The 12,693-nt window shown below is 41.8% G+C and overlaps 1 protein-coding gene across 1 annotated transcript; it reads left to right on the top strand.

The window, feature by feature from the left end:
- Window positions 1-4,611: 4,611 nt before the first annotated feature.
- Window positions 4,612-11,550, top strand: LOC145528625 (uncharacterized). The gene is made up of 5 exons (XM_081547280.1): window positions 4,612-4,640; window positions 4,997-5,378; window positions 6,988-7,203; window positions 8,520-9,390; window positions 10,893-11,550. The coding sequence occupies exons 1-4, from the start codon at window positions 4,612-4,614 to the stop codon at window positions 8,649-8,651; spliced, it is 759 nt and encodes a 252-aa protein (XP_081403406.1). The 3' UTR covers window positions 8,652-9,390; window positions 10,893-11,550.
- The last annotated feature ends 1,143 nt before the right edge of the window (window positions 11,551-12,693 follow it).

Below are 12,693 nucleotides of genomic sequence, written 5' to 3'. Positions count from 1 at the left end.
TACTTGCTAACTCGTGTCTGATTCATGCGACCCCACCAGGCTCCTCCGTCCATGGGATTTTCCAGGCAAGAATACTGGAGTGGGTTGCATTTCCTTCTCCAGGGTATCTTCCCCACCCAGGAATTGAACACTTGTCTCCTGCATTGCAGGTGGATTCTTTACCAACTGAGCGACCAAGGAAGCCCATCTCAACCCTGCAGCTAGCTATGAATGTAACCTTTCAGTTACCAAAACTCTGCTGACCTAGGATTCCTCAGGATCCTCAGACTAAGAAAGTAGCATGTCTCGGGAGAGAGAATTTAAAAAATAATAAAAATAAAACAAAGGAAATATGACACCTAGCTCTGTTGGTGTCTTTCTAAACTACTAACACCGTAATCAGGCTTTCTGCTTCTGTTTCATTATGTGACAAGCAGAGGCTGGAAACACTGTCAGCAGCAGAGAAAATAGTGTCTAGAAACAAATAAGGAAGACTAAAGATGAAGCCGGGAGTATGTGCAGAGCTTATTCTTTGGTATTCTGTGGTCATGACAGCTTCTGCTCTTATGAAAGTACTGTGTGTGGTGTTCTTTTTCTCTGTAATGATTTCTGAAACTGTGTGACTTGTGGAATTTGCCTTTGAAAAAATGCAGTGAGTATTTAATCGTTCCGGGCCTGAGTAACCACATTCTGTTCGAGTGTGCTTCCAGCCCTCGCTTTGCTCCTTATCAGCGACAGGACTCCAAACACTTGTCTCAATTTTAAGATCAAAGCTGATGAAAAACAGAACTCTAAAGGGTTGAATCGCCGTCTGCATTTTTGAGCATCAGAAGAAAATACCTATATCACTTGAAAGGGCTGGATTTTTTCAGTTCCTCATCTTCAGACTGTGAATTCTGCTCTGCTTATTTCTTGCTCTGTCAATGTCATCTGCTTCATGAAATATATCTTTTAATTCATTATTCTTGTCTCAAATTGTCTTCTGTGGCTCACTATCAGGGCAAGAATTCATATTAATAAAATAAGATCTGTCACTAAAGGGAAATATCTTGGCTTATTTCAGGGTGCAATTAACCTCATTTAAACATCACCTTAATTGATTTTTTTTCAGAAAAATCTTTTTGTTGTTTCTATATATTTTTGAAGTTGCATACAACATGGCTTTTCTACAAAGGAACAGTTCAGAAACATGGAAACACTAAATTATAGATGAGCTGAGAAGTCTGAGAAAGCATTTGAAGAGGATCCTAAAGCTAGAAGCCAAATCAACAACAAAAAAACAGCAACAACAACTCTATTTACAATCTGTTCTATGGGGAATCTTCAAAGAGCATCTTCCAAAAATGCATTATAAAATATGGGTAGTTTAGATTCTACAATGGTCTCTTTGCATTTTTATTAAAACAATGGAAACAACTATAAATAATAGGGAAAGGGTGTATAATGCAAGTGAAGGTAAACAAAGCTAAAACAAAATGAGTGATAAATAAGTAGATAACACTTTCCCAAAGACAACCTTAAAAACACGGGTAGATTTTCAAAGGTAAAATACTTACCAAAGCAAACTTTCCTACGCTTTGGAAAATCATGATTTACTATGCTTTGGAGAATTTGAGGATTTACATAGATTCCCACACTGTTTTCAATATACTCCTTCAGGAGTGAATATGCAGTCTTTCTTAAGAATGAGGATGAAGGTCACCGTTCTTTTAGTCTAGATACCAGGAACACTATGATAATGTCATATGATTGGTCATTAAGACCGACTACATGGTAAAGAAATACCACTGGACTAGAAATAAAAAACTGTAGTTTCTTGTCCCAGATGCACCATTAACTGGTTTTGTGACCTTGGGAAAATCAGTGATTTTGATATTCCTTAAGTATCTGAATACTATGCACAATGTTGGAGATATTTTGGTAATAGAAAAGAATCCTTGATTTCCAAGTTCTTTCCCCACAATAAAGAGAGACTGACTGTAAAAATAACCAGAGTATAGAATTATAGATGCAACAATAAGAAGTAAATGGGATGGGCAATAGGGCAAGAGGAGACATTTCAGGAACTTGAAGCCTTTAGTCTTGCTGTCTTTGAGGGGTGGGATAAAGATAAATCTGGAGTGGTAGACAGGAAACAAATTGTGGGGTGGTTTTAAAGTAAAATAAGGGTTGGAATTTTATCATGTTATCAAGTGAGTTTCAAATTTTGGTATGCAACAGAATTATATGGGGAGCTTGTTAAACACACACATCTGCCTTTATGATGGTGTCAGAATCTCCAGTGGCAGGACCAGGACACTGTTTTTGACAAGCCCCTCAGGTTCACCTAACATACACAAAGTCTGAGAATAACTGGTATGGTCAGTGGGCATTCACCAAAGGCCCTGAAGTAAGGGAATGACACCAGATTCGAATTTTAGAAAGATCACTCTATCATGTGTGTAGAGAATGGACTAAAGGAGTGTGAACCTGGAGACAGGGAGACTGACTGAAAGACTCTTTTTCCTGTGATCCATGACCCAGTGGCATTTCATGGGTATATGTCTGAGAAAGCCTCCAATATATGTACCTTGGGAGACAAGCACAGAAGGTTCATAGTTGTGCTGAGTATGGTAGCAAAAAACATGAACACTTCAGATAAACTGTGGATCTTTCAGGAAAACAGAATATTCTACAACAGCAAAAATGAGTATTGATTCAGTTCAGTTCAGTTGCTCAGTCGTGTCCGACTCTTTGCGACCTCATGGACTGCAGCACGCCAGGCCTCCCTGTCCATCACCAACTTCCGGAGTTTACCCAAACTCATGTCCATTGAGTCGGTGATGCCATCCAACCATCTCATCCTCTGTTGCCCCCTTCTCCTCCTGCCTTCAAGCTGGGAAAGCCCAGCATCAGAGTCTTTTCCAATGAGTCAGCTCTTCGCATCAGGTGGCCAAAGTATTGGAATTTCAGCTTCAGCATCAGTCCTTCCAATGAATATTCAGGACTGATTTCCTTTAGGATGGACTGACTGGATCTCCTTGCAGTCCAAGGGACTCTCAAGAGTCTTCTCCAACATCACAGTTCAAAAGCATCAATTCTTTGGCGCTCAGCCTTCTTTATAGTCCAACTCTCACATCCATACATGACTACTGGAAAAACCATAGACTTGACTAGACAGACCTTTGTTGGCAAAGTAATGTCTCTGCTTTTTAATGTGCTATCTAGGTTGGTCATAACTTTCCTTCCAAGGAGTAAGCGTCTTTTTATTTCATGGTTGCAGCAGTCACCATCTGCAGTGATTTTGGAGCCCCCCAAACTAAAGTCTGTCACTGTTTCCACTGTTTGCCCATCTATCTGCCATGAAATGATAGGACCGGATGCCATGATCTTAGTTTTCTGAATGTTGAGCTTTAAGCCAACTTTTTCACTCTCCTCTTTCACTTTCATCAAGAGGCTCTTCAGTTCTTCATTTTCTGCCATAAGGGTGGTGTCTTCTGTATATCTGAGGTTATTGATATATCTCCCGGCAATCTTGATTTCAGCTTGTGCTTCATCCAGCCCAGCATTTCTCATGATGTACTCTGCCTATAAGTTAAAAAAGCAGAGTGACAATATACATCCTTGACGTACTCCTTTCCCTATTCGGAACCAATCTGTTGTTCCATGTCCAGTTCTAACTGTTGCTTACATACAGGAGAATAGGGAAACTTACAAATAGAGTTTTGAGAGTAAAAAAAAGCACCTGAAGACTACCCATTGTTTGATACCATTCCGGTAGTTTTAAAATGAGCACAATTAAACAACTTGTACACATACAGACACTGTTTCACTTTTTGCTTTTTTTAAAAAAAACAAAGCAAGAGACTAAAAACACACAATTCAGAATAGTATTTACAACTTGTAGAGGGCAGGGTAAGGAGGAAACACACAATATCTTCAGTGGTGTTAGTAATGTTTTACTTCTCTATTTGAAGGGTGCCTTGATGGCTATTGGTGTTTTGATTATGCATCTTAACTTATATTTGGTAACCAGCCTACAAAGATGGACTTTCAATGCTCCACATTTCCCAATATTCATGCTCTTGTATAATCCTCTCCCACAGTGATACTGGCAGAAATAGCACTATGTGATTTATAAGCCTAAGCCATAAGAAACTTTGTATCTGCCCTCTTGGCCTCTGGGAATACACACACTGGGTAAGCAAGCCACCATGTAGGAAGTTCAACTACCTCAGAACAGCACATTGTGCGGAAGCCCAAGTTAGCCACAGGAAAGGCTGCACAGACAGTGATGGCTCAACAGCTATCCCAGCTGAGGCCCCAGAGGTATGAGTGAGTGAGTCAGCATGCGTGTCTAGCACATGAGAGTTTGCAGATTGGCTATCAGCCCCAGCCACCACCTGCCTGCAACTACCTGTGGAAACCCAAGTGGGAACCACCCTACTGAGCTGCATCAATGCTCAGAACTGTGAGCAGTAGTAATAAACTGCTGTTTTGTTGTTGTTGTTAAGTCAACATTTTCTTAAAAATCACACAAACACATACACAATGGGAACAACAGGAAAGGAGCTGTGAGACCTCCTAGTTGGGGACTGACTGACCGCATGGCGCTCCCATGTCTCATGTCAGTGGACATGCATGTCAGTCGACATGTCGCAAGTCAATGGACATGAGTTTGAGTAAACTCCGGGAGTTGGTGATGGACAGGGAGGCCTGGCGTGCTGCCGTCCATAGGGTCGCAAAGACTGAGCGACCGAAATGAACTGAACTGAACTGAAGAAAGGGTACTTTCAAGACCGGATTTCCAAGCAAGATAAATTCGGAGCTGGCTGTGTTTTCATAATAGAATTTAGGGCAACGCCCCTCCTGAGGGCTGGGGAGAGGGACCGAACCTCAGAACCCCCCTCACCCGAGCACCTTAAGAGGGGGGTGGGGGGCATCAGTCCCCAAGGCGGTTCTAAAGCTGGAGGAAGAGATGGATTTTCCTGGAGGCTGCTTTTCTTTCCCAGACAGGGAAGAATATTCCCTGATGAAGGGTGGAAGGCTGGAGAAAGAGGCTGGACCCGCTCGGGGAGGAAGGAAGGGTCCCTCCTGCACCCTCCCCGGGGTCCGGGGAGAGGACCCAGACAGTCGGATCTCTTTTGGGGTCGCAGCTCGTGAGCGTCCATCCGCGGGGTCAGCCGCCCTGCGGGGCCTCGCACAGGGCCGGGGGCTCCTTCATCCGTGGACCGGGTCGCGCAGGAGACCTCGCAGGACGGCCACCTGCCCCCCGGGCAGAGGACGCTGGCGGGGAGAGCGAAGGGCGCTGCTGCCGCCCGTCGGCTCGGGCCGTCAGCTTTGGAAGCTGCGCCATGAAGGGCGGCGAGGGGCGCAGGGCGCTGCGCAAACTGCGGTCTCCGACGGCCCGGCGGACGCCGGTGAGCGCGCGGCGCAGGCGCGGAGGCGCGCCGGGCGGGGCGCGACCCCGGGGCCCAGAGGGTGGCCTCTCAGGGCGCTGTGGGCGCCGCAGCTGGTTCCCGAGCGCACCGCACGCGGGGGAGGCGCCCGGCGGCCCGGGCCCCGCAGCCGCTCCGAGGAGCCGGTCCCCGAGCGCTGCCGCCCCGGCGCTGCGTGCGGAGGAGCCCGGCGCCGGGCGGCCCCGCGCGGCCCTTTCCCTCAGGCGGCTCCGGCGGCCTAAACGGCTGTTTTCAGCCACATGGTTTGCAATAAATAACTGGAATATTATGCATATGTCACAAATATTCTTCTGTGTCTATCATATAGTAAGTTACTTTTCAAAAATGAAATGACTAAAATAGCCTGTCAGAATCATGTCATTCTGGCTTCACAGCCTGGCCTTGCCACTCCTGCTGTGTGACCCTGGATACACCACTGAACCTTTCTAAGGATCATTTTTCTCATCTGAGAAATGGGGAAAATAATAGCTCCTCATTCGTAATGAGGTTGAGACGCTTAGGAAATACAGATTCTATATCCTTAACAAATTATAGGGACCAGGCCACACTACACAGACTTGCTTCTTCTGTATCTAAGGAGGAATAAAAACACTTTTGTAAACCAAGAATGTGGATTATTGTTCAAGAACTGTGACTATTCATGGTGAACAGGGTTCAGCCAGAACAAGTGACTGTAAAGTCTTTTCCCACTCTGTGGTTTTATGAAGATTCATTGATTTCCTGTGGTTTATTTCAGGTATAAAACATTTGAACTCCGATTTTCCAGGGACAGATCTCCTCAGTCATTCCACTGTATTTAGCATTATCTCTGGCTTTGGCTGGAGAAGGCAATGGCACCCCACTCCGGTACTCTTGCCTAGAAAATCCCATGGACGGAGGAGCCTGGTAGGCTGCAGTCCATGGGGTTGCTAGGAGTCGGACACGACTGAGCGACTTCACTTTCACTTTCCACTTTCATGCATTGGAGAAGGAAATGGCAACCTGCTCCATTGTTCTTGCCTGGGGAATCCCAGGGAAGCGAGAGCCTGGTGGGCTGCTGTCTATGGGGTCGCTGAGTTGGACACGACTGAGCGACTTCACTTTCGCTTTTCACTCTCATGCATTGGAGAAGGAAACGGCAACCCGCTCCATTGTTCTTGCCTGGGGAATCCCAGGGAAGGGAGAGCCTGGTGGGCTGCTGTCTATGGGGTCACACAGAGTCGGACACGACTGAGGTGACTTAGCAGCAGCAGCAGTAGCTGGCTTTGGCTTCCCTCTCTTGTGGTGTTCCCCACATTGGGCCCTTATCTCCTATTAGGTGACAGCCAAAAATGTAGGGGTAATTCAGTCTGTCCACTTGATGGGTCCATCTTACAGGGGGCTAGGTAAGGAAGGGGGAGCAGGGGACTGAGTGCATGTCCTCTTTGCAGGGCAGGTGAAGTCTGGGAAGAGATGCTGGACAGGTGACTCTAAGAAGCAATATTGTGTGAAAGATGATTACACAGTGGGACGGGGTGAAATATGATGGCTGTGTGTCCCATAGATTTCCTCGGAGTCTAATGAAAGGCGATTTCTGCCCTTTTGCATTTAGCTTGGTCCACAGGCCACATGGTTCAAGAGGATTAACACCACCAGCTGGGAGGGAAGCATTGCTGCCTGTGGAGCTTGTGAACCACGGAACATCAACATCCACGTTGGCTGGAGGATCTGCAGGGAACCAGGCCTGGCCGCACAGGGACGGGCTCTCTGCGGCAGATGGCCGAGCTTGCAGGATCAGAGGATGACTTCTATCTCTTTTCTTACCAGGGTAGAGCAAAGGGATGGGGGGGGGGGGGGGGCAGGGCGGGGGGGGGAGGGGCGTGTGTGTGTGTGTGTGGTTATAACCTAGCAGGAGGTATTTGGGTCAGATAAGCTCCAGAGGTCTCTTTAAGGTCTAATTCAATGAACAGTATGTTTTTCTTATCTCTGATAAGAGGCAGCATTCTACAAAAACTGAATGTACTTCTGAAAAAGAGTGTACTTGTGAAATATTTGTTGGAACTTCATAAATGTCTGTACTTAAAAAACGGTTTTTTAAACTGCAAATGCATAAACGTTCAAACTTGCTGCGGAACTTTGGTGCTTTATTTATTTATATATATTTCTCTAGATTTCTTCCTTCTTCCACTGAATTTTGAGAAGGAAATAAAAGTCTTTCCCTTTAGGAGAAGTCCCTTACTCCCAGCAATCCTAAATGTTAGAGGGCAAGGTCAGGTCACTGAGGGAGCCTCAAGGTAGCATTTTTGATATTTACAAATTCTGTATAGTTTAGCCATATCTAGTACCTAGAGAGCTGTTATTGTTCTTGCTTTCCCTGGGGGAAAATATGTAGATTCACATCTCCACCTCACTGAGCTTTCTAATAAATTCCAGTGCATTGCATTTTTAAAAAAATAATTTTGAACTTACTGAAAAATTGTGAATACAGAACAAAGATTTTTTTTTTTGAACCATTGAGATTAAGATGTGAATCCCATAATCCCCCAAATACTTTAGGGATTATGTTCCTTTATAACAAAAAATACCCAGGTCAGATGATCAAGATTGATATTTTATTACCATCTAGTCCTCAGATTCTGTTCAAGTTTTGCCAACTGTCCCAATGACATCCTTTATAGAAAAAGGATCGGGTATGAAGTGTGGCATTTAGTTGCAATCTATCTGTGGTTTCCTTTTGTTTAGAACAGTTTCTCAGTCTTTCCGTGACTTTCCTGATCCTGAGACTTACGAAGATTACAAGCCGGTTCCTTTTAATGAAGGATCTCATTTAGAAAACAAGGTTTGCTTTCCAAGTATGCTCATTGCTCTTGGGGTGCTGCTGCTCCCAGCCCTCTCAGCTCTTAAACTCTTTGAATTTTGAGCGATTATCCATTTGTCAACATGTGGCAAGTAAGCTTTTCTCAGTTTGAGGTTTTTCTTTTGACTTTATGTATGATTATTTTGCCTATGCAAAAATAATTGCTCATATTGTAGCCTAATTTATCTTTTCTTTGTTGTTGTCTTGGCTTCTGGGATTTACGTCTAACTCAGGTGTCTTACACTTCAGCATTACAAACATTTCTCCCCATTTTTTTTTTTTCCTAGCACTTTCATAGAAAAAGTTTGTTTAAAAATCTTGAAGTGGAGAAGGAAGTGGCAACCCACTCCAGTATTCTTTCCTGGAGAATCCCATGGACAGAGGAGCCTGGCAGGTCTCAAGGGTCGGACACAGCTTAGCAGCTAAACCACCACCCACATGTTGGTAAGAAATTTGTGTTTCATTGAGAGAGCAAGCTCACTGCCACAGACTGACACACCATTTGAGAAAAATGAAGGCCAAATCCAATCTTTTAGATACGTAGCTATTCTGTGATCTCTTATCTGAACTATTGGTTTTCTACCCTAGTTCACCATTATCATTACCTTTGAAGCTTTTATAAAGCAGACTGGTACCTAGTATCTACCATACAAAGCAATTGAATCAGACCTCTGGGGAACTCTGATAAAGATTTTTCTTTTTTAAATCTCTGCAAGTGATCTAAAGTGCTGCCAAGACCGAGAACCACTGATCTATTCCTACATCTTCACAGCTGCCTTAAGTTCTATCACCAGCAATTGCTTCCTTTGAATTAAACAATTCCTCTTTGAATATCTCTTTTTAAAACATAGTGTTTTTCAAGATTTAATACTCAAGTTTTAAACTGAGTTAAATTTACAGTGATGAGTTTAGCAGACAAGACAAAAGATTAAAATTATTTATGTGAAGAAATGACATGAGCAGTAACCGCTCCCCTGGGCTGGCTATGCACGGAGGGCAGCAGTTACCTGGATAAAGGAGGTACGGTGTGAAACAGAAGGGAGACTTCACAACAATCTCAAGGGGAACCTTAAAGATAGTTCTGGGCTTCTTGAAAACAAGAGCAACCTGGGAAGAACGTAATATTTAAAATATGATTCATTATCTGTGTGATTATGGGTAAGTTACTTAACTTTTCAGAACCTCAGTTCCCTTATTGGCAAAAAATGAGACTAGTATAAATGCCTATTTATAGGATTACTGTGATAATTATATCAGATTATAAAGCTCAAGTTCGTTCCACATATCTGACACATAACAAATACTCAGTAAATTGTTGCCTCAAATTAGGAAGAGCTACTCTTACTCCTAAACTAGTACCACTTCTAACAGAAGACCGCTTCTGCATGAGTCAAGTTGTAAACTGTTAGGCTTAAATTGACTTCTTAAGGATCCTATATGTAATAGTAATATCCAGTAATAATTATTTAACACTAATCTTGGCATAAGAGCTGGGACAAGATTTTTAGTAATGAGCATACATTTCTTGATTTCTAAGAAAAAGTCAGTAAAAGAAAAACTACTCTGAAAGAAGGTAGTTTTTAAATAGCTAAATTACTCATCTAACTGTTGGAATTGCATTGAGGTGGCAAATGAATCCAAAGTGGTAAATATGCTATAATTGTTTATTGGACTGAAACGCCAATGCTGTAACTTTTGCAATATCTTGTGTAAGTATCATACCTTCTGAAAAAAGTGATGTTAGAACATGAGTTGGTCATGGATAATACTGAATATAGGAATGTATTATGAAATTTACATTAGCATGTATGTACATATTTCTTGTTTTACCTGATGCATGTTAAGAGTCAAATGACCTTGTAACAGTTTGAAATGATAGTCAAAGTAATTCAGAAGTAAGCTTAGAATTCTGTAGCCCAAGAATGCACAATTTCCTGTAGTGTCAAGTAAAATGAATATGAAGTGCATCCTTAATAAGCAGAAACAGAACCTGATAGCTCTAACATAGGAGAAATCCCCATAAGCTTTTATATACATATATATGAAAAATCTACTAACACAATTCTTTTATTTAAAGGAAATTGATGGCTTAAGTAAACTGTAGTTATATAGTCATCAATTCTCTTTATAAAGAGCTTCAACAGTGAAAGTTTTGCATCTGTTAATCAGTTCCAAGACATGGTCAGTTGAGGGAGTTGTATCGATGTCTAAACCAGGTCACAGGTTGAATGGGTGGAAGGGCTATCAAATTGGTTTGCTTTCAGGTAGTGAATTTTATTAAGCATTCATGAGCTAGCTCTGTGTCAGGGACTGAGGTTAACTCAGCGTTTGTGTGATCAAGTATGGGATACATGAAATATTACAGAGAAATATGAAAAAAAAATTTACTAAAGAGAGATACGCGTATAGGTTGAAGTAGAGAAGCCTTGCAAGACAGCACTTGATTTGGGTCAAGTGTTTGGGCTATTGAAGATGGAGAAGAGGGAAGGAGACATTCTAGGAAGGATGATTGGAGAATGTAATCAAAGAGGTGGGAATAAGCACGGATGTGTGGGGGCCATATCCAGCAGATCTGCTGGTGTGAGCCCTTCGGGTGCACATTCATCAGCATTCAGCTGAAAGATTTTTTTTTTTTTTTATGGTGTTTGCACTCTCTTTAGCTGAAAGAGCTTCCCCAGGAGACTTGAAACAAATTCCAGTCTTGGTTTCTCAGCTCCTGTTTGCAATCTCAAGTATGCTTACTTTAAAACTGGGCCTTTGAAGCACTTTGCTTCATTCTTTTGCTTTGGGGACCATCCTACCATGATGTCATAAACTGTGATCTGCCAAACATCATTATGTGTAAACTTTAACTCTATTTAGAGCAATAACAATGATGCTCTTGCTTTCTAGCAACCCTAAACTTTGCATCATGTTAAAAAAGAGAAGTGTTTTTATAAATATCCTGAGGCTTATATGATACCTAACTTCTATTAAGATTCTGGGCTCCCCTGGTGGCTCAGATGGTAAAGATTCTGCCTGCAAAGCAGGAGACCCAGGTTGGATCCCTGGGTTGAGAAGATCCCCTGGAGAACAGAATGTTACCCTCTCCAGTATTCTTGCCTGGAGAATTCCATGGACACAGGAGCTACAGCTGATGGGGCTGCAAAGAGTCGGACATGACTGAGCCACTAACACTTTCACTGGTGGTCTGGAGGTTAAGACTCCTTGCTTCCACTGCAGGGGGCACAAGTTCAATCCCTGGTCTGGGAACTAAAATCCCTGCATGCCTCAAGGCACAACCAAAAAGAAAAAAAGAATTATACAAAATAAAACAAATACCATAATGACTATGCTGAGGTAACATCAGTTTATAACATTATGAGTTTCATGTGTCCCACACTATATTTGACTTCTGAATACACTACAGCAAGCATGCTCACCACCAAAAGTCTAGCTTTCATCCATCACTGTCCAGTTGACCTCCTTTACCCATTTTGCCCTCCGCCCATATCCCTCCCTCTCTGATAGCTACTACTGTGTACCATACTGATTATCAAAAGAACTTTATTTCTTTAGAAAGTTTGAGGAAAAATATAATTGAGTTAAGTCTTCAAGAAACCTTAAGAGGTCAGTCTGAGAATGATTGTTAGGAGAGAAAAATCATTTAGTACCAAGTAAAGATTTCAGATACTCATCATACTTCCCAAATTGATTAAAAAATTTATTGCTTTAATAACTCAAAGTTCAATTGTTATTACCTACCCTGATACTCTTTTCAAATGGCCACATTGTTTTGTTCTAATGATTTTGCTTTTCCAAAGACTTGTAAATCTTCTATGCAAAGATTTAATTGCTTCCTATGAAGCAAGGAGGAGAGGATGAAAATGCCTGGTGTGAGGCTCTAGAAAACAAAGCATTTATCTCTATTTCTGTCTGTTGAGATGGTTTAAGGTTAATAATTGGGAATTGCTCATTTTAAAGCTACATTGTATTAAAAAAAGACACATGCTTCCTGCTGATAGGATTTTCAGACTGCTTAGAATTTATTATAATTTTATGAGAGAAAAAATCTTAATAGCTCAGCAATCAAATATATTATAAAATAATTTTGAAATCCTAAGTATTTATAATTTTTCTAATTGTTCTTTGTAAATTTCACTTTCCCCTCTTGTACAGTTATGTTATCAGGATTTGGAATTTTAATTTGCAGCTTTCATTCATTTTACAACAGTATGATGAACGTTTTATCTTCTCTGGGAATTATTATTTCCAGAGATAATAAGAACAGTCATCTGTTATATGGTCTGCATTTCTTGAATTGTTTTCTGTGATTTTGTTGTCAGCCTAGCAAAATTAATTAGATTAATTCCCTAAATTCTAGAGAATATTTTTAGATATCAATTAAGCATTCAGAAATGGATATTTTACATACTAGTTTATAGACTAATTTTAAAAGAAAGTAAACCCATCTAGATTCAC

This window comes from Giraffa tippelskirchi, chromosome 12 (assembly GCF_054371585.1).
Source record: "Giraffa tippelskirchi isolate mGirTip1 chromosome 12, T2T-mGirTip1v1.2.pri, whole genome shotgun sequence".
In the NCBI taxonomy this organism is placed as follows: Eukaryota; Metazoa; Chordata; class Mammalia; order Artiodactyla; family Giraffidae; genus Giraffa; species Giraffa tippelskirchi.
This window is presented reverse-complemented; position numbering and strand designations above follow the sequence as displayed.